At 32.9% G+C, this 22,623-nt stretch overlaps 1 protein-coding gene across 2 annotated transcripts in view; it reads left to right on the top strand.

The window, feature by feature from the left end:
- The window catches only part of LOC132697284 (follicle cell protein 3C-1), a 38,061-nt gene extending 17,913 nt beyond the window's left edge, over positions 1-20,148 (top strand). The window contains exons 1-3 of one of the 2 annotated variants that reach the window (XM_060662649.1): positions 11,437-13,163; positions 14,917-15,204; positions 19,809-20,148. In XM_060662649.1, the coding sequence (XP_060518632.1) occupies positions 13,155-13,163; positions 14,917-15,204; positions 19,809-20,000 (489 nt within the window). In that variant the 5' untranslated portion in view covers positions 11,437-13,154 and the 3' untranslated portion in view covers positions 20,001-20,148. Of the gene's footprint in view, positions 1-11,436; positions 13,164-14,916; positions 15,205-19,808 lie in introns of those variants that run through there. The other variant, XM_060662650.1, reaches the window with a different exon arrangement.
- The last annotated feature ends 2,475 nt before the right edge of the window (positions 20,149-22,623 follow it).

Raw genomic sequence — 22,623 nt, 5'->3', positions numbered from 1 at the left:
TTTCTTGTAAAAAAATATACTAAAAACTCACTTATAAAGTTGTTTTTTTTTTAAATAAGTAAGTTATCAAAAAATAAATTGCAGTTATAAAAAAAAATATCTATATAAATTATGATTTTTCAGAATGAAACGGAAACTTGAAAAATGCGAATAGAAAGAAATAAATCAATAGATAAGTATCTAGAAACCTTTATAATAATTGTGGCATAATTAATTTGCACTCGATGGCAGTTTTTAGTGCATAATTATGCGTACCTATACACTAAGATTAATTAACATGTCGACAGACGATATGTCTAAATATGTAACACATTACCCCCGAACGCAACATGAGCGTAAACACTCATTATTTTCTTTAATATATTTTTAACGTGAAAAGATCTTGGGGGTAGCGCCCTTGTCGCGCACATACGCATCTGGTGTTCGTGAACGTATCTCACGTACCATGAGGTTGTTGCCCTCGATTTATCAAATTTTATTGGTACAGCACACATAAATAAACTATAAATTTGTTTGTAAACAAAACTTTAAATTGTGCTGTGCTCTTAACGGCAATCCATAAATTACCCGCGTGTCTACTCGTATTTAGAGAATCAGAAAAAGCTAAGGGTGATTATTCCATGCAATGCAACGCTTACGCAATTCTGATTCTGTTTACGGAAACATATGACTGAGATTTTCTCTTAGCACCCGAGGCAAATTATTTTGATTATTTCCCACTTATATACGAAGTGCTTATTGAAAATGGCCCGTGAACCATAACCCGCAACGTTTAGTTAAACAAAATATCTGCTGCATATTTTGACGAAAATAACTTTTTTTTTAAGTTCCAAGTCCCGAATTTTAATATTGAGTTCAAAAAGAAATAATGCAACTTTGTTTCTGCTCCATGTTGAATGTCTAATATTTTTCAAACGATTATTAGTGGGCAATTTCGTGTTTTTTCTTTTATGAGCATTTTCTTCTATATTATAACATTAACAGCTGCAGATCTGTAGCGATTTGACCCAAACGTCTTCTAGAATTAGAAAATTATGGGGACTGGAGTAATTTGTTGAATGACCGAATTTCTTGTCGCTGTCTATATAGAAAAGTTTTGCGAAATGGGAGATAAGAATAAATTATTTGTGTAAATAATTAAAACGTAGGATATATTTCCGTGAAGGATCTCCAGAAGCCCTCATAAATAGCAGATATTAAGCAGTTATACCAGTTTATAAAGCAGTTATAGCAGTTTATAATTTTTATGTTTAATAAAAAACTTTAAAAATCAAATGAATTCAAGGAAAAGCATTTCTCGATAATTTCAAAAAATTGATACACGGTAAATAGGATATTTAAGACTATTATGCACAAAACCATTTAATATAAGTTTTAGGATACACAATTTCTCTAAAACATTCAAGTTTCTTTTGCGAAACGCATAAACGTTATTTTAAGTTGTAAATTTAATGGTGGTGATGAAATTTAACAGTAGAAATTTAAACTGTACGATATCCTTATCAATTTCCAAAACTTCAAGGTGTTGATATCGGGCTGTTTGTTAGTTTATATCCCATTTCGTAACTTTTGGCACAGATTTTTTATTATCCTTCAAACACAATAGTCTATTATCAATTTTATATGAAAAGGTGAACCATTATCATGCGGTTCATTGTAAAAGGTAGTACTGAATATAAATTTTTTATGCAACGGTGCGTTATAGGGAAGCATTGAAAATGTAACCTTTACTTAAGGTATCTTAGTCAAGAGGTAACCAAAGTTTAGCAAGAAGTTCTACCATTTGATTAACCTTGGGTTCTGCTAAACTCCGGACTTTTGGTGGTTAAGCGACTTGATTTGATTGGTTGTCTTATGAATCATTCATCTCAATTACTATTGTCTGCAACATCATAATTAGAAAAAAAGAATCAAACAGCATTCTCACCTACTTATACCTAAGTTGTCACTGCCCTCAATATTTTCGTCGATATATAAAAATACTAAGCTATTTGTACACTGTGTGCTGGAAAATATGAAGAAGTCTAAATCATGGACTCCTCTTCATTGTCAAACTGGGATGAACAACCTGTTACTAGAGAAGCAAGTAACCAATTCTTTTAATTCTTCAACTGAAGTTACTGACTGACCAATTTTTGGACCACCGATAAGAATCTTTCACAAAAAACTGAAGAAATTGAAATTAAAAGGAAATCTAGCTCCTATTCTGCAAACATTGAGAAATAAAAAGGTGAATGTTTACATCGACAATTATCGGGAAAGGGACTGCGCGCTAAGCAGTCACGGTGTCCATAATCCGAACAATAAACATGAAGTTGTAACTGAAGATCGCGGTTACGTAACATTTTGAATTCCATCTTCCGTATGCCACAAAGAGGGTCTAGTTTGTTACAAGGCGTGTCGTCAAGGCCAACTAAATTCGAGTCCGTTTCGTTTAACGAACTTATTATTGCTAGTGTTTCGATACAAGGTGGATATACCTAACTGATATTTCAATTAGGTTGTATGTTAAACTTTAAAACCGATCTCAATAAATCGTGCTATTTTTTTACGTTTCTAGATTGGTTGCTAATATTGAAGAAAAATATAGTATACTTAATTTGGAAATAATATATTACTCAATGATAAAAGTGATAATTGTTGATGTTTGACAAATCTTGCAGAAATGATATAGATAAACCTATTTCCAGATCGTCTAAAGTCTAAGCTCTAGAATGACAGTTGGACGGGCCAGAAAGAATATATCGCTTAATGTTCAGGGTCCTACCAAAATATCATATTTTGCAAAATATATTGTATGTAGTACGTAAATAATTACTTTGGTTTATATTAATTTAGTTATATTCAGATCAACTATTTTTATAAATATTCTTAAATATTAAACCTGGTCCTCAACTATTTTTAAATTTAATTGAGATTACAACTTTGTAATAATTAAGCTTAAAGTAAGTAGTAGTAAAGCTTTCACTATCTGTTTCAGTACTCACTACTATACGGGAACAAAAGGGAAAACTTTCTTTTTGTACTAACGCCTGTAAAATACCTAACTACCTACCGATCTACCATGCAGGAAGCAAGGACCACTTTACCACATCAGTTTCGTTTCCCCGGATGTTTTCGGAGATATTTACCACGCCTTAAATTTTGACGTGTGTCATTTTTGACGGCCACGTCAGTGATTGTATTCGTGTTTTGCGAAAATGTACTCAAAAACTAACGGTCGCAGACATAGTATAATATGCAACAAGTGCGGTAAACGGCATTTGATTCACGAGCGAAGCGAGTGTTAAATAAACCAGTGAGTTAAAAAGTTTACCGAACGTGCTGCATACTATACTTTTTCTACGACCGTTAGATTTTTGGTACATTTTTGCAAAACAACAAGAATTCAATCACTGACTTGACCCCCAGAATTGACAAACGTCAAAATTCAAAGCGTGGGAAATATCTCCGAAAACATCCGATTGCTCCCAAACCCGTTCGGTAAAATCCCGGAAATGTCCGAGGTGGCTCGGATTCATGGGAAACGAAACCGACGTGGAAAAGGGACGCTTGCCGCACGCTAGATCGGTGTGTAATTAGGTATTTTACAGACGGGAGTAGAAAAAATTGTAGTATGCAACACGTTCGGTAAACTTTTTTTTCTACTCCCTTCTGTAAAATACCTAATTACCCCCCGATCTAGCGTGCGGGAAGCGTCATTTTACCGTGTCAGTTTCGTTTCCCATGAATCCGAGCCACTTCGGACAATTCCGGGATTTTACCGCACGGATTTGGGAGCAATCGAATGTTTTCGAAGATATTTCCCACGCTTTGAATTTTGACGTTTGTCAATTCTGTAATGTAACGTATAATATAATGTAAAAGTATAGTATGCAACATGTTCGGTAAACTTTTTAACTCACTCGTTTATTAAAAACTCATGAGTCAAATGACGTTTACCGCATTTGTTGCATAGTATACTATTATTTTTCATTTTGCGATACAGAAGTAAAGTCCATTTATTGTTTCTATATTGGCCAAGAAAAAATTTTAAAACTTAATATACATTTGCATTTCAACATGTTAAATGTTCACAAAGTTTCATAATAGCATATTATGCCACAAGTTTGATAAACGCCACATTAGTTTTTAGTGCTTAAAAAACGATTGATCGATTGATTATTTCAGAGTACAGAGTAGAAAAAATCTTATTCTATGCTAGCTTATAAACAACTTATTTTTTTCGTGAATGTTTCGTTAAGTATGGAACATTGGTGCTCCGGATTGGATTTGGATTTCTTTCTAATTTATTAACGCTGCAAATCTTATTATGCAGTATTTTTTGTCAATAATGATTCTAGTAAAGCAATAATACTGGGTGATATAAAAGTTTCTAGTACTCTCTAATGTTTTCAACATTTATTATATGCTGCTCTTACAAATTCTTTAGCGGTTTAATTGTTTGTTGTTGTTTTTTGTACTCTTGGGATGTTCTCTTATCTCAACAAATTTCTCTAAAAATGATACAACAAACAACGTACAAAAAAAGCTCTTAAAAGAAAGACCAATGTAAAACTAAAAAATCTTTTTGTTTGTATTACGTTTTTGTTATATTTGAAGCTCGATGACGACGACTTATCTAGAATAATAATCCTTAAACCTATCAAATTGGTCGATTGTTCTATGCAGGCAATCTGCTGACTCGATGTCGTAGCGGGCCTTGGATTTAACACCACTAGAGATCGTTGACCCGAAGTGGAGGATAAGCTAAAAGTGGACCTGACTTGCCCGTTAACTCTTCCTGTGTCACAGATAAAAATACTTAATATCACTGAAATAGTCTTGTTTCTTTTTCCAATTTACCCTCTTGTAAATACAGAGAGAATCAAGGAAACATTTTTTTTATCGAACCCGTAAGCCTCCATATCTATTTTATCGCCAGCTAAACTCCGCAATATTATCAACGGGCGTTCTGTCGAAATCTGGAACGTTGATTATTTATTCCCCTTTATTTGTTTTAACTAATCTTCAATACTTTTTGATCGTAATTTGTTAAACGCGACCGTGTCATCTTTAATTAGGATATCATATCTAAAATACGTATTTGATTGAACAATATTTGTTTGCATTATAAAAATTTCTTAACAATTTGATCAGCAATTTGCGGTAGCATGTTGACGCTCTTTTGTCGTACATTCTGCCTCCAGATAGGCTTGTTTGCCGTTTGTCGGTTTTGTCGTAATCACTATAGGCCCCACCTCGCGATATCTCTTTTACCGGCGTTCCGAGATGTTATCCCACTTTCGACTCGCTTAAGTCAAAAAAATAAATCGGGGCTGTCGAGCAGATGGACTGGATTAAGTGGTGAACAAATTTTGCCGTTTATAATACCAGTCATATAAATTAAATTTTATTAAAAATCAGAAAAGTGAAATACCACATTATAAAATGAGGATCCACAATGCCAACAGTAAGGGTTGTTAAAATGAGTACTTCTGTTTTTGAATGTCATTGCTTCCAAGATATGCTCGAATCCCTTACCCGTAATAATACTCCGATAAGATTAGAATCACTAAAAAACGGTCAAATGCAACTTCGAAGAAATGTCAAAAATTCCAAGCCTTGATCAATCTAATGTCGATATGATTTTCTACTCTCTACTATAAAATACCCATTGGTGGGTCACGTTTTTGGGGAGTAAAGTAAAAGTATAGTATTGTATGTAATGTTTTAATAAACTCCTTCGTTTAATGCCAAATCTAAAAATTATAATTATATATATAATAATATAATTCGCCTGTCAGTGGTAATGGATATTGTCTGTCCGTAAAGCTATGTGTTTGTGGACATTTGGTAACAAAGTTAATGAAAACTACACGAGAATAAAAATAAAACAACAAACCCAAATATACCTGTGAAAAGCTAACAATAAAAAAAATTAATGACCCTCGAGGGGGAGGACTTTATTTCGATTATTCAAATCAAATTCCCAATTCTCTGATAACGAAAAATTAAGCGGAATAATTCACCAGACGCTCTGTAATCGGTGGCCAAGTTTTATTTAAAAAAATTGCGTTTCTGATATATGTTATCGGGATATTTTGAATGAGCGAACGTCTATTTGGGTTTGAATAAACGGTAATCTAAACTATGTAGAGGGCATCTCATTAATAATAGGAAATATTTAGGTTAACTGTGTTTCCTTGCCATTTGTATGATTGCTTAAGCAAATTTTTGGTGCAAAGGATATTCCGATATTTGCTTGTATGAGGTGTTTCAAAACAAATGCACAAACTTAAGAAGCGAGTGATCGCTTGTTCACAATAAAGGGTATTTATTCATCTTTGAGACAAAAGTCTACAATATGGCTACAAATAATGTTTTTATTTTTTATCTTACAACGAAAAGATTCGTTTTTATGGAAGGATTACTATTAGGGTGTGGAATTGACCGGTCAAGTTTTTTGGTGTCAATTGACTGAAATAATTTTAAAAATACCATAGAATTAATATTTATTTATTTATTTATATTTATTTATATTCTGCATTACGCCGTCGCGTCGTTCCGAGCACTAAGTGGAGTTGATATTTTTATTGAGATTCCCCTAATCGATAAGTGTCGTATTAGTAACTACCATTATAAAAACACATTTTATAAACAGTTTTTCATTTTATTAAAATGCATAAAAGGGTTTGAACTTAACAACAGTCCATAGTCAACAACTAATAGCCCTTGCCAACTAAATTTAACTGCAACATTCAACTGTTTGCTTAAAAAAAATCCCATGTTCCCAAGAACATGTCAACTTGACAATTTTTTTTTTGGATCTTTAACTTTGAAAGATCTTCATCTAATATCAATCAGACAATCACTAATGTATTAATGTAACAGCAAAGAGGATAAAAAAAGTTGCAGTTTCAACCGTTACGGTCACCGGAAGTACCGTTTGATCGAATTGTTGAGGATTATTTAAAATTTTAAAATGTTTACTAGTCATAGTTCTCAACGAAGCATTGATACTTTTGAGACAGCCGGCATAATATGAAAATAGTTTAAAAAAATTACCAGGATATAATCATATAAGTGAAACTTTCCGAAAGCTACAACCAAAACGCGGCGGTCCATATAGTGTGAATATGCCTGCATATCAGCAGATGGAAGATATTTTATTCCAAGTAATCTTGATTTAAATAATTAATTAATCGCCTCTGGCATTAACTAGCCCAGAACTTGGCGATAATTTGAATTGATAAGAAGCAATTTTCAGTAATAACTCAACAAAATAATTTGTAACACAAATCATGTGCTAATTTTCAAACATTTTTATGACCGTATACAACACCACCGAGCCAATGGTGCGGAAAATTTAAGGTGGCGGCAATTTTGTCTGATTTTTCCAATGAAACCGCTGTAATATTTTAGCACTTGGCTAAGAATGTTACGATACAGGAAACAATAACAGAAAAACGAGTGAGAAGAACTTTCGTCCCAGTCCCGCGACCATGACAACTTAAAATTAAAACGACTTAGTAGGTTACTGGTTAGCATTTTAATTTTAGAATGTAAGGTTTGATTTCTCGTAAAGTTGAAATAAGGCACCGATAACGTGTAGTGCGGTGTAGTGGGAACGACGACGTCCCATTCAATCCGCCAGCATGAATGGTTTTGTTATACATAAACAGTGTTGTCAAGTGCAACTACCTATTTTATGTGGTATTGGCGCAGAACAGCACTTACGTCTTAATGTTATAATATCGACCCGTCTATTTAAAACGCCAGTCACAATCCTTTCTAATGAATGACATTTTGTATTTTGCGCATCGTTAAAAAAATACGGGCAATTTGTGTACATTTTTAAAATAAAGTCACAACTCTTGTCCACCACTACACTACAAAGCTATCCCTAATATTTAGATGCTCACATGGCGTAATTGCACATTTCGGGAACTAAATGTCCAGTTAGTAAAATGGATATTTATTTTATATATTATAATACTGTACATCAAAATAAAAAGATTTGTTCGTTAAATGTCTTGTCAAATGTGAAAAGATGCAGGAGATCGAAAATGAAACAATTTTCGAAAAATTCCAGTATTTATAAAACTGAGAAAGATATAAATTTGAAATTATTGTAATTGGTTTCTTTGAAGGTAAGAAATTCGAATTCCATATTAATTGCTAGAGAGCACTTTTATTCTCTCTTCGCGCTTGGTTAATATCATTATTCAAATTCAAAATATTTAAATGAAAATATTCAAAAATTAAGTTAATTTTTGAAAGAAATTACCACAGGCTACTGTAATACTATTTACAAATCTTCCGGATTCCTCCTGCGTCGGTTCTTGATTCTATTCAACAACCGACGCAGAAAGAATCCAGATTTGCAAACGCTAAAAATGAAACTTTACTTTCAACTTCGTGTTTATTTCTTGTATATCCGCTTCGTGAAACAATCAGCCGTCCAATAATTAAGCAGAAATTTGGCGATAATATAATCCCCATTATTGTTATTTATGGCGAAAATACTGAAAAATTTGAAGATTGTGTCGTTTTACCGCTTATCTCCTGGGGCGTTAACGAACCATTTTCAAAGGGTAAAAATTAAGGAAAGAGTTTATAACAGAAGTTTTAATTTAAATGTCAGGAAGGAGGTTGGTGAATCTAACCTTGCACTTTAAACCTTGGAGCTACATGTCTCGTAATTGTAAGGTTTTTTAATGGAACGAAGGTGAAGCTGTTAATCTTGGTATATAAATAAAGGACCACTGACAATATATTTTCATTTTTTGTCTTTTTTTTTATTTGCTTCGAATTTTTTTTTTTCTATAACTCACCGCTTTCGAAGATTCCATATGAAACTGCCCTTTATTTATACAAAATAGTATATTATGGAAACGCGGAAAACGGCATTTGAGTCATGAGTTTATATGTCGCGAGGAGAGCGAGTGTTTAATAAACGAGTGAGTTAAAAAGTTTACCGAACGTGCCGCATACTATACTTTACCACATCAGTTTCGTTCCCCCGGATATTTTCGGAGATATTTACCACGCCTTAAATTTTGACGTTTGTCAATTCTGACGGCCAAGTCAGTGAATGTATTCGTGTTGTTTTGCGAAAATGTACCCAAAAACTAACGCTCGTAGAAAAAGTATAGTATGCAACACGTTCGGAAAACTTTTTAACTCGCTCGTTTATTAAAAACTCGTGAGTCAAATGCAGTTTACCGCACTTGTTGCATAATATACTATTTTTTTTCTTCCCTTCTGAAAATTACTTAATTATACACCGATCTAGTTCGCGGAAACTGTCATTTTACCGCGGCAGTTTCGTTTCTCACATTTGACATTGCCATTCAACAATATGTAGCCCTAGCAACGATAGCCTTAAAAACATGTCGCTATAAATTTATGTTGTAAATTCTTCCTAAATAGTTGATAAAACTAAAGTTTGATTAACAACGATTTGGTCACAATTTAGTGCGACTGTTTAATAAAAGATTATCTAAGCAGTTTATGAAAGCATTGTTTACTATACTTTTTCTACGATCATTAGTTTTAGGGGTACATTTTTGCAAAACAGCATGAATACTTGCAGTGAGTGACATGTGACGTGAGCGTTAGAACGTCAAAATACCATCAATGTTTGAAATCTACCGAAAACATCCGATTGCCTTTAAATCAAAAGAAATGCTCGTAGTGGCTCGCGATAGTGATTAATGAAGCGTACGTTTTAAAGTGACACATTGGGCACGCCTGATCAATGGATATTTTGGTATTTTAAAGAACTGAGTAGAAAAAAGTATTTTTGAAGTAATTTTCATCAAAATGGGATAAAACTTTGCATACATCACGCGAGTTAAAACTGGTTAACCTTTCTTTAAAAAAAAAAGGCTGAGACGCAATCTTCGCGCTTATTCTGATATTTCGTAAATAAACTATGCGATTTTCGGAAAACAATCACCGAACGTCTTTTTATCGGCTGACGAGCACAACCAAAACGTTTCATCTAAAAATACGTCCTTACAAACATTCGCCCTAAATAAACGGTAATAAAATCGGGCTGGGGTCCAGTATTGGCAACAACCTCCATGATTTTCTGAAAATAGTATCTCACTGGATGTCCGGTTTTCTATTCCTGGGGTGGCTGGTTTATTTTGGGAATACATACCTCAAAATCGGGAAAATTCTGTTCTCTGTTTTTTTTTTTAATTTTTATTAGGAAGGAATAAAACGAGAGATAACATCTTAGGTTTTGTTGAACACAAATCTGTATAATCTAATTGTCCGTTTCCTAGAATTCCCTGGTAATTGTTTAAATGAAAAAATGTTAATGTTAACAAAATATTAAAATTAAATTGCAATATATTATACTAGGTTGTTGATGCTCGATGGTAGGTTAGGAACGGAAAATGTATATTTTTTTAAATTTGTATTTTTTTCGATTCCGTTCTATGGAAATAATAGTTTGCATTTTTAAAATCACTATTTTCTTCTGCTGATTTATGAGAATTTCATTGGAGTAATTATATGCTTCTCTATAATATGTTTTTAAGTAAATAATAGAACATTATGCACGTTTTGTCATTTGTCAAACGCTTGAAAAAATAACAAATGTTTTACAGAAATAAAAGGAATAATAGGAAGAAGAAAATATCTAACCTACCGGTAAACATATTATAAAAATTAGTATCCAAAATAATATATCAGAGGAACCAACTCTTCCTTTGGTAATATAAAACAAATGGTATTTAACAACCGGTCGCACCTATCGAGAATATTAAAGAAACCTTAGAACTTCTCAATTATCAGCACATTCAGGGTCTCGAAAAAGTAACCAAAGATATCAAATTTAGTTACAAGCACTAGATTTTGATCTTTTTTAATGGTGTTATATCTGAATGTATGGCAAAAGATTATAAACAAAAATCACTTAGTAAAATCCGATCCAAAGTACAATCATGAAAATACTTAAACTGCGTCATGCAAAAAAGTTTCTAACGAAATGCGAATTTTCAATGTCATATCGTTAAACAATGAGTTCCAAAATGTCGCCTACCTACCTACCACATAGAAAAATATTAACACGCTATCTGGTGGGTAGCTGTACCGATCCTTGGCGGATCAGCGAGTGGCATCGTCAGCAAAATGCCAAGTTTACCCAGAACGACCCTCTGACCCAGCCTATAATTTCAGACGTAGCAACAGTGTTTATCGTTACGATCCACAACATATATACCGGGATCGGTCAATAGAGTTATTAAATTATTGCTTCCATAAATATTCAAATTTATTCCACATATTTAATTATTGTATTGTTGGAGGTTTGCCGTAATTAGCAATCGCAAGATCGAGGCCAAGACTGACACAACAAACACCATGAATTAATTCACTGATGGATAATGTTAAAGTTAATCTAAAATCATAATGTGATAAATAATTTAAATGTAGGATCATCAGCAATTTTAATTAATATAGATATTGAGTTGTTATAGTCGATTTAAAAAATGTGTTTATTACTTCTAACGCAACTGGCATATTGTTGATCGCACTCGGTATGCCACCACACAGCTCGGATTCATCGCACAAAGCGAAGAATCAAGGTCATCAATGAAAATAATTGTGTTAAACATTTCTCGGGGTGTTCCATATGATATTAGCGTACTTAACGTAATATTAAATAGGTACAGCTAATAAGTAAAAGAACAGCAATTTGTAAACACATTCGAAAAATCAAAAGAACTTTAAAGAATAAAATTAAACGACTGAAATCATGCCGCTGTCCTCATTACTTTACATGCTAAGAATTAACCTCGCAAATTCTTTTGTGGTTGGGAATTGCCGATTAAAGATTCGGATGGCGTCATCGTCGCAAACAAATAGGGAAAATGAATTCCTTTAATAAAAATCCCGTCAATTTGATGCGATGATTCTGATACGTTTATCAGATTGAAGGTAGGAATGACGATGAACACATACTAAAATGTCTAAAAACCCACGTGAACAATTAAAAAATGAAAGTAATAAATTTTAACTCTGCCAATGTGATCTCCAATTTGGATAGCCTATTAGCAACAACTGAGCATTAAGATAAATATTACTATTTACAATCTTCTAAATTCCCCCTGCATCGGTGGTTGACGAGTCGAATTTCCTGACATTTCACCAATGATACAGTTGACTCCTTCAGAGCTTAATTAAAACTGGATTGCGTTCTATCAGTCATCAGGCATACGAGACAATGTTCGTATCTTTTTTTTAGCTTCGCCTCCTTTAACCGTAGATAAACAGGAACAGAGTAGAATGCAAACCAGTTTCAGTTAAACTTAGAAGAAGCTAACATAAGTATTAGTATGGTACTACAGTATCCTGTGGATGAAGTTTCTTTAAATGATTGAGAGATATATTGTTTTCTATTTTTCGTTGCAGTGGCTGTGGTCTCATATTTTAAAATTGTTTCCATCATCGCTTGTTACCAAATATTGTAAAATGTCATAAAAATTGTGAAATTTTAAATAGGACAAAATAAATTATTTTAATTCATTAGTTTTTTTTTAATTGTATTTAATTTGGGAATTATTGTATCGTACTGAAAAACCCTGACATCCTTGTATGTACCTTCAAATGTTTGACTTACAGGGCACCTTGTGCTAAGACCAAACTAGGTGAGGTATGTTTATCAATAGAGTTTTTAGAAGTTATTTCATAACTTGAAATTTGTTAGGGGTATGTGAAAAAAATATGTAGGAGTTTGCTCAGAACAAACGAAATCATCAAGTATGCAAAATTTTAAAGTTTTTAGGATGATGGTAACACTGCAACAGCGAAGATGACTTCATCCATAATTTGAATTTGGAATACTATTTTTTTTTCATCTCCTTAGGATATAACGTAATCAAGTATTTCTAACTAACTAACCAAATGGGTGTTTATGACATTTTTTGAGGTAAAAACAAAAGCGCAGCGAAGGCGAAGGAATATTGCAATTTGATATTTGTATAATACGTGACAAAAAAACAAATACATCTGACTGTTGCAAATTTACTCTACTATTGCCAAACAACTATTTTAAAACAATCGACTGCCATTTTAAAACGACCTCATTAGTTTGACCATAGCCTTTGGCGTTACAATTGATTCAGTGTGATATTTTAGTGTGGACCCATTTAGAAGTGATGCATAGGGTAAGAATAAATTTTGCGAGTTTTGGAGTTTAGGTTTAAGATGTTGAAATATAAGAATATAAAATAGTGATTCTTTAGCATAAAGATATTTTCCAGAATTAATAACAAATAAGCTATTCAAAATTGCACCCTTGTTTTCAAAATGCCGACGTGGGGGAAATTTTTCTCAAATTCACTATGTCGCCATTATTTTGTTTCCTAACCTTCTATCTAATATTGTCTAATATGTATCACAAAAACTCATAATCAATAAACTAAAATTAACAGCCTTTCCAAAAAATGAATAAGTTATATGTAGTTACTAATCGCAAATCTACTTTACTGGAACTTATTAGTTTTTGTTTTAGGTTTATCTTTAAGATATTATTGTAGTTATATATTTTCTTTCTTTTAGTTGTAATACTTTTTTCTTACAAAACAATAAATGTATTTGTTTTATTTTGTTTTGAGTTGATTTTCATTTTATTCAAATTGCCGCACATGTTCAGAAAGTATTATAAATGTGTTTATACATTTGAACTCACTACAATTTTTTGTCATAATAAATATACCTAAAGTTGGTAAAGTTTTTACAAAATCTCATTGCTTAAGTTATGTTTAGAATATGCATATGTATATGCATTTAAATGTAGTTGTTTTATTATGATTTGATATGCATTTTATGAAAATTGTAGCAAATGTAAAAAAAGTGTCATAAATATGTATCTAAAATTCAACACTTTTATTTTCTGGTCTTAATAAGTTGGGCTTTACCTAATATTGACAAAGATGTTTTTAAAAAATGTTAATGCTTAAGTTATGTTCAGGATACGCAAGAATTATTTACAATAAATAGTATTTTACATCGCAATTATATCCCACATACTGCCTTTTACAGGATATCCCAAAATTAAACATAATCAAATGTGACGTTTAGTTGCTATACAATTATTAATTTAATTAGTATATTATAATTTACTTAGTGTATTTGCTATAAAGTTTCATTCTCTATTTGCTGTGGTTTTACTTCAATGCAAATTTTACTTCTATTTTTTTTACACATGTTGAGGTTACCTAAAATGGAATAAACCATTTTGAACAAAAATGTAAAATTTTGTTCCCTCTGTCTTTAAGAAAATCTATACATACATAATATGAAAAATTATTTCAAAACTAAGCAAGCGACTGGACAGGAAATAAATGAAAAAATATCATTTTTTTATGTGCTTCATTTTATTTTGTCGACAATATTCCGAATTCTACTCGTAACAGTTTGATTTTTTTGGAACACTTCTGATATAACTAAATATGCCAGGAATGTAGGTCCGAATTTAGATAAAAGAAAATGATCACATTCTACATTCCCATTTTGTGACGAAACCCAGCGAACATGGACTTTAAAGATGACGACTGAAATCGACCGAGCACTGCTCTTCTACCTCAACATATGAGCTCTTCAACAATTCAGTTTCTTCGCAACATTTTCCTACCAAATGTTATAGCGAGACCTTTCTCATCGAAAAAAACGCTAAATTGTTTTCCCTAATATTTTGTTAAACATTTTATGCCCTATCGTTCAGGGTGGTACTAAGATAGCTACAACAGTTTTCATATGTGCATTGCTGCGAGTAAATCTTATTACAAAATATAACTATGAACTATCTGTCCAGGCAGTATTTCTGACAGAATTAGTTTAATGCTATTGATCGATCTACAAGCATCCTCGAATTAATGGGGAAATTTATACGGAATTATAAGATATGTTAATTTTCAGTGGCACTTCCTCTTTTTGGCGAGCACGCTCATTGTATTCCCAACGAACATAACCGCCACCGACAATGCCAAAGAGGGCGATTTCAAAACGGTCACTGCTCCTCCGTCTGAGGAAACGCCACCCCCTGGTCCGGTTCCGTGCACTTGCGCCGTTTTCTTAAGCAGTCAGTTTAAAAAGGGATCCAAGGACCAACCCAAAGGGTCGCCAGTGCTTATGCAGGAAATAGACACCCCTTTTATGGCCAACGCACTGGGAAACAAGCAATGCACGCACCGATGCCTCGAAGTGGTAAGAACATTTTTCGTTCGGTTTCCGTCGTAAAACGGAACGTCATTATTTTCTGCCACTCCAAAAGGGGACCCATTTGAAATCAATCTACTCAATGTCATTGAAGACTTTTTATCCTGCTTATCAGTATTATTACGCACACGTCAATTTTCTTAACCTGTACCCAGAAACTTAATGAGCTAAAATTGTTTTAAACTGATTTGCAAATATTTAAAATTTTAATTGAAAATGACAAAAACTAGTACCAAATAATCTACACATAAACTCGTTTCACTTCAATGCACTAAATTTTTTGGAACACTGTATAGGGAAGACCAAATTAATTGTTTTGGTATGGAACATATCACATTTGAATGAATTTGAATAAATGTCTATATAATTTATTTGCTATATTTTATTTTATAAATTGTGTAATATACTCGTTTTAGGGGGTTGCATGAGAGCAGCTATGTTAGATGCCGCCCCCACAGTTGTATATTTTTGTAAGATATCTCCGTCGAAACCGAATAAAGGCCCTTTATTATTATTATTATTATTATTCGTTCAAATGAAAATCGGCTATCTACAAAAATTTGGCTGCTAGAAGGCGTCTGTAAAAATTCTGCAATTGAAACCAAAACTAACCATTCAAATCAAACTCAAACTATACTCTGTGAGTATAAGGCAAAATGGTTAGTTTTAAGCAATTTCAGAGAATAATAGGGTAGAGTATCCAACAAAAATTAATGTGCCATTTTAGCGACGAGTTTGATTTGACAGGAGCGGTACGCAGCGAAGCAAGTGCTTATAAAGGAATTACTAAAGAATGAGTTAAAACTTTTTCAGTAAAAGTTTGCAAAACAGTACGAGTATATTTACCGTTAGAATTAAGAAACAAAAAAATACAAAACAACTGATGGGTCTCGAACCTGTGACTAAAGTTCCAGTTCGCGACCGACTAACAAAAATTAACCAAAACTACCCAAAAACTAATGGTGGTAAAAAAAACTATAGTACACAACACACACACACACACACACGCACACAAATTTTACACCCACTCATTTGTGAAACAGTCGCTCGCTGCTCTCCGCTGGTGCCTAAAAAAACCCGTGACTAAATTGTCATTTATCATAAATTGGGCTATATATCGCAAATATTTTAGGATTCTTCTCTGCCATATATACGCGTATCTCCCTAACCGAGAAAATTTTGTTACTGAAAAAGTTAAAATTGCCTTAAATAAATTAATTTCACATAAAGCTCTTGAACTAAGGGTTTTTTACATCGAACACCGCACACAATTGATGGTATACTTCTTTTTTCTAGCATACCACCACAATTTGAAGAAAATCATATTCTTAGTAATTAGATCCCAGGGTGTATTCATGACACACTGTATAGTAACGACATCGAACAATATTGTCAGTCGATATTATTAACCGGAACTAATATTTAACTTAATATTTTTAAATTCTTAACCCAATTAATAACTTCAAATACCGTCCAGTATATTTTCATTAGTGTCTTTGACTACCAATAGAGTAGTTAACCACAACAAATAGTCATTTTCAATTTTAAAACAAAATATAATTAAATATCGCAATTGCATGCCGACAACTGAGACCGTTCAGGTCGATGATTAGAATATTATAATGGAATTCTACTTAACACGCAGCCCCGCTGCAGATAATGACTGCCGGGCAAAACAGAATCCCACATACCATTACAGGGTGCCCTTCAACCTAATTTAAATCACAAAAAATCACGAAATCACACCTGACCAGCAGACCAAATTAAAGAGAGGGTGTTCGGAACAATAACCAATTCCCCCAACGACGAATTTCATTATTCACCCCGGTGATTTCATTGACGTGCCTTGTCCCATCCTTTATGATGCAAGGTAATAATTACGTACGTAGTTACGAACAGGACGTGGGACGTATAGCATCAGCAAGCGAGAAATTAGTTTATACACACTAAGTATACAAAGCTCCCTCTTTGTAACTAATTCATGGATAAACTGAAATTTAATGGTACCCATTTAAAAAAAAAACTTTTTAAAAAAATATTCGCCTGACTGGCGTAAAATATTTAACACTGGTTACAATAAAGATGATACATAAACCTCGAAATTGTCATTTCCGCGCGTTTTGTTTGCAACAGAAATAAAAATGAAATTACCAATAATTAATCGGATTTATGTACTAGACCTTTCAATCGTAATTTTTGATTTAGCGTCGTTTTTCAATAAATCGATTCAAAAAATCCACAAAACTACGCCTATGGTCACCCCAGACTATTACAGGACGATGGACGAAGCGTAAAAGCGCCTTCTCATTGCAGTTGATCAGTGCTCGGGGGTCTAAAACTCTCCAATTTATATTATTCATGAGGGGTGTAAAATAATACGCACCTATTTATTTTTTGTCTGGTTGAGCTGTAGTTTGTTATTGTTCACACGCAATGTCACGTAAAATTAAGGTTATTTAGACACGCCTGAAGGACGGACCTGTTGAATCTGAACGCCTTTAATTAGACCCAGGGACATTAGGTACCGGAATAGACATTTTGGGGGGAATTGAAACCCCGATGATTTTGGGGTTAGAATTCGTAATTGTAAAGGAAACAAACATCTATTCATTATAAGATCGGAGAAACTGACTAGTTATAGAGAACCTGCATAAACTTATTAATTTTTTTATCTTCCTCTAAATAGGTAGGTTTCTTCTCCAAATATTCTGGAGCGACAGCGAAAATATTCCTTTTTTTGGAACCTCAACCTTTTACCTATGGACCTATGGGATTATAATATACTCAAGAAAATTTCAAACATCTAGAAAATTGTTGTAATTTTTAAAGGTATGAAGTTTATTGCTTTTTGGGAACATCAGTTACGAATGTCAAAAAATGCCAGGATGCTGAAAATTTCGCCGTTGTGCATAATAATTGATATTTCTTTTGTACCAAAGTATGATTTTTTGTATTATTGACGTGTAGAATTTTGTGTATTTCATGAAAAATTTTTAGATCCCATTTTGTTTATTCCTTAAGATGATTAACATTTTTGTTTGTATTCATTTGGTTCCCTTTCTGCTTTTAAAAGCAGGAACACGCTTAATGGAAGCAGGACATTACTGTGACGATGGACCTGTTAAAAACATGTTAGTAACTATTTATTCGAGTTAAACATAAAATTCCAAAGTTACGCTTATCACGATAAAACAAATTTTTTGAAAATCTTTACTTGATTTTTTCATTCATGTGAACTCAATATTGATAAAAGAGTGACAAAACGTGTTTCCATTTACAAATATTGTTTTAAATAATAACCTTACCTAGAGAACATTTTTTTGAACAGAAACACACTAAGGAAACTCAGATGCTAAAATTATCATTGAAAATATGTTTAGTAAAATAGCTTGTGGCAATCAAAAAGTATTTGTTTTTCAAAACTATTATTATATTATATTCTCAAGTGAAAAAGTTGTAATTCGAAAAAAAATAAGTTTTGCTGGTCTCTCCAGAATATATTGAGAAAATATCGACCTATTTCTGGCATAACTGGATGATTTTTTGACAAGAAATTTAACGGTACTCATATTTGCAGATTTTTGAAATTTTGGAACTAGCTAAGGCCACGTTATAAGGTTGAAAATGGTCTTTCAAATTGCCCCAAGTTTAGGACATTTCAACGAATTTTTAATTGTTGCAGTTATGTTTGAAACAAAAAATAATGAAATTAATTTAATTTAATTTATTAATACGTAAAGTGTAAGTAATAGTAATAACATATAGGAAGTCCCATTTGAAATATCTTTAAAAAAAAAAGATGTGACGTCGCATCGCTGACAATATTTTGTGATCAAATTTTCCAAATGATACCATTTTCCGTTCAAAATTCATTTTAAATCGCATTGACAGTGAACCACCCTATATATCCTGTATCCCACACTTACATTCGCGCAATTAAACGCAGTATAATAACACGTTTTCCAATTGTTCGCCCTAAGAACTTCTAACAATCCCTGTAAGTCGCCTACAACTACCTGCAAACCCCACATCGTTCAACAAAAACAAAAATAAAAATCATTCAGAACACCACCATGTGAAATCTGGTGGGAAACTATTTACATATAATGCCCAACGTCCGGTCTCCGGCATACGGGTGGAGGTCAACGGGGTGTGTAATGTAATTCGTTATTTAGGGCAAATTATTCCATGCCCCATCCCCATTATTGCCATACGCGAAGGCTTTGTTTTGGTGGTCAGGTGCTGTGCCCGTTGTGATTTCTCGTCCACTCATTATTTCGTCTAGTGTGGGAAGATATAAGGGTATGTGATTTCTTGGTCGTCCGCTTTTTTTCTGGGCGAGCAACTTTTTTGAAACTTGAAACGGAAAACCCGAAATTATTGAGAAGAATTTAATGTTTCAACAATTCTTGACTTTTCCACTGCTAAAATATTTTTAATATGTTGCAAAACAGCAGTCATAAAGTCATAGTAGGTAGGTTATTCTTAAAAAGTATTTCCAGCATTTTTTTTTTTAATCCAACCAATCTTCCCAACAAGGTTTCAAATATAAGGCAATCGAAATGAATGATTAAATTGTTGTTGTTTTACAGATTATTAAGCACCTTCCGAAGAGCAACGAAATCATATGCGCAACCGTGGATAAGGACCATGTCCATAGGGAAAAGGCGTACCTATTCGTCAAGAATCACAGCGACAAATGGCACGAGACGAAGCTATCAGCAGGAAGAGAATTCTGCTGCAAAGATAATCTTCCATACAAATGCTTCAAACCACTGAAATGAGAGAACGATGAAGATTATTTTTTTAATATAACTTATAAATTCTAAAATGATTTCGTCATTGCTTTTCAAATCAACAAAACACAATGCAAATTATTGAGTGGTAATAGGATGCAGCCACCCTAATATTGTTAACAACTTCCTAACCACAATTCACCTGCTATTAAAAGCTGCTTTATTCAATCGGCCTTGCTGCGTTCGCTATCTTCCTGTATTACGCCTTTACGGTGTTGCCAATTTGGTGAAAATAGGTCACATATGGCGAAATAAAGTAAAATAATTTTCGAAAATCTTTTCCACGAGAGATCGGTTTTTCTATACTTGTTACATTATTTAACGACAACAGCAGAACTAAGTTATTATGTGCAACCGACGCGATAAATCGACAACAGTGAAAATATTTTTATCCCCATTGACAGCGTTCCCTATAGACATCAACCGTTAAATTAGCTACGTAATCATTTCCTGTATTTAGTCGATAAATCGTTGAACCCCACTGATAATTATACAATTAGCTGTATAAATTTGTGTTGTTCCGGGTGGTGTTGGGAACAAAAAATAATATGCGGCTTTTTCGACATATAAAAAATTTGATTGAGAAAAAAGTCGAAAGGTCCAGAGTTGTAACATTGTATTTATGTTTTTCTCTATGACTGTGTGTTAACAGTAATGGTAAACAGTACGCAGAATTATTTCCTCCCTTTAGGAAAATTATTGCCATACTTTTTTACTTCTCTTTTTTGTGGGATATGTTGTCTTCTGAATTGACTTTATTGCATTTGCTTTTCTCAAAAAGTTATTCCCATATTGCACTTATTGTTAAAAGCCCAACTCTAATTTGGAAATCCCTTGCACTTGGATACCAAATACAAAGCGAATTTCAGGTCACAGTACCTATGTGATCCTTTGATGATACAAACCAATCATTCTTTTACAATCTGAGTAAGCTAACCTTGTTGGTTGACCTATTATATTTTCAATAGAAACACAAAATTGAAAAAGACTGACCTAAATTTCTACGGGCGAGTGAAATATTTCATTTAGGCAAAGAATGCTTCACTATAGGAAACTTTTAGTGGCAGGTATAGTACAACGTACGTGGAAATAATCACCCAACTTCGAATAACGTTCAAAAAAAAGTTAATACTCGCATAATAACAATATGCCAAAACTCGCCCAAATGTGGACTAACAACAAGAACCTGTATGTTGACACATCCTTAGAAACACTTTAATGCGATATATATTAGTATCAACAACAACAAAACAAAAGAAAATAACATGTGTCAAAGCAGGTTAGAAATAGGCTTTGCAAAATAATGTTCAGATATGGACTTGAAATCCTTAGGCGTATTATAGAAAAAAATAAATATAAAAAAAATTCCCTAGTCGTATATTAAGTTTGGGTTAGTTCTTAAGAGCACCTGCTGGAAACGATTTAATTCAATGCAAAACAAAGATAATTATCAAAAAAAAAGGTCGACTTTGATAAAGCACTGAGAATTAGTACATAGTTTTTAGTACAACAAAAATATTTCAACACTGAACAAACAAATCAAGGAGCATAAACGTCAGATATTTCCATTTGCTTGCCCTATAAATACAGGATATTTTCTCAAGCTCTAAAACAACTGTTTTTTTACAAATGCGCGGAAAACTAGTAACTTGAAGTAACTTTAGGTGCTGAGTAATTGAAAACCATCCGAACGTCGGTTCAAATCATCTGCCGAGGTTCTAAAAGGTTTTAAAAATTGTCTTCTCTGATTGCAATAGTATTATTAGTTTTGGTTTAGTTTAATAGCAATATTAGAAAATAGTAACTACTCTTGAAAATTGTCTATTTCTTTCTCTCAAACCTCTATTGTTTGTGTAAATACGTGAACGGGAAAGCCAGCACATAACGAATTAACGGGGTCTAAATACTTTTGTCTTTAATTAAATTGTGTTCCTTCTCATTTATGATTATTGAATTAATAATTGTAGCTAAAGGCAAATTTCAATTGGCGGTTTTAGCCTTAATAATCACGACTTCTATATAAACAGATACTGATTTTGTTTGTTAAGACCAGTTTTAGATTGTAAGTTTACTACGACATCAAGGTTTTCATAACGTTTGATCCTTAAAACAATTCCTTCAACTCATCAATTTTTTAAAACATTCTTTCGAGACATGCATTTTTTCCATTTATACGACACTTTTCCAAAATAATTTTGATTAGTTTTGGATAGATAGAATGTGGTGGACATGTATCCAAATGTAGTTGCTAAAAGGAATGTACAACCAAAAGAAACCCAGAAAAATCTAAACATAAGCTACAAAAGCCATGGTTAGATGTATTCCGTTTCTATCGAGGTTCCACGCAAAAATTGCGGTTATTTTTGCCAAGTTGCAACCTTTCCACATTTACCACTCGTACAGTTTTTTAATTAAAAGAAGGGCAAATCTACATATCCTTTTCCAAATAGAGGTGGTTGTAAAATAGTAAACTAATTTTATAATTCATTTAAAAAGCGAAATATATAGTTTTTGTCATAAACGGTTTCGAAACCAATAATGCATAAGTAAAATATTAAATATGGCATACGAAGTGGATAGCGTATTAGGCGAGGGTCGGGGTTATTGTTTC

The sequence above is a fragment of the Cylas formicarius genome, unplaced genomic scaffold (assembly GCF_029955315.1).
Source record: "Cylas formicarius isolate icCylForm1 unplaced genomic scaffold, icCylForm1.1 PGA_scaffold_1__22_contigs__length_36826433, whole genome shotgun sequence".
NCBI classification, from domain to species: domain Eukaryota; kingdom Metazoa; phylum Arthropoda; class Insecta; order Coleoptera; family Brentidae; genus Cylas; species Cylas formicarius.
Note: the sequence above shows the minus strand (reverse complement) of the source record. Positions and strands in the feature narration are given on the sequence as shown.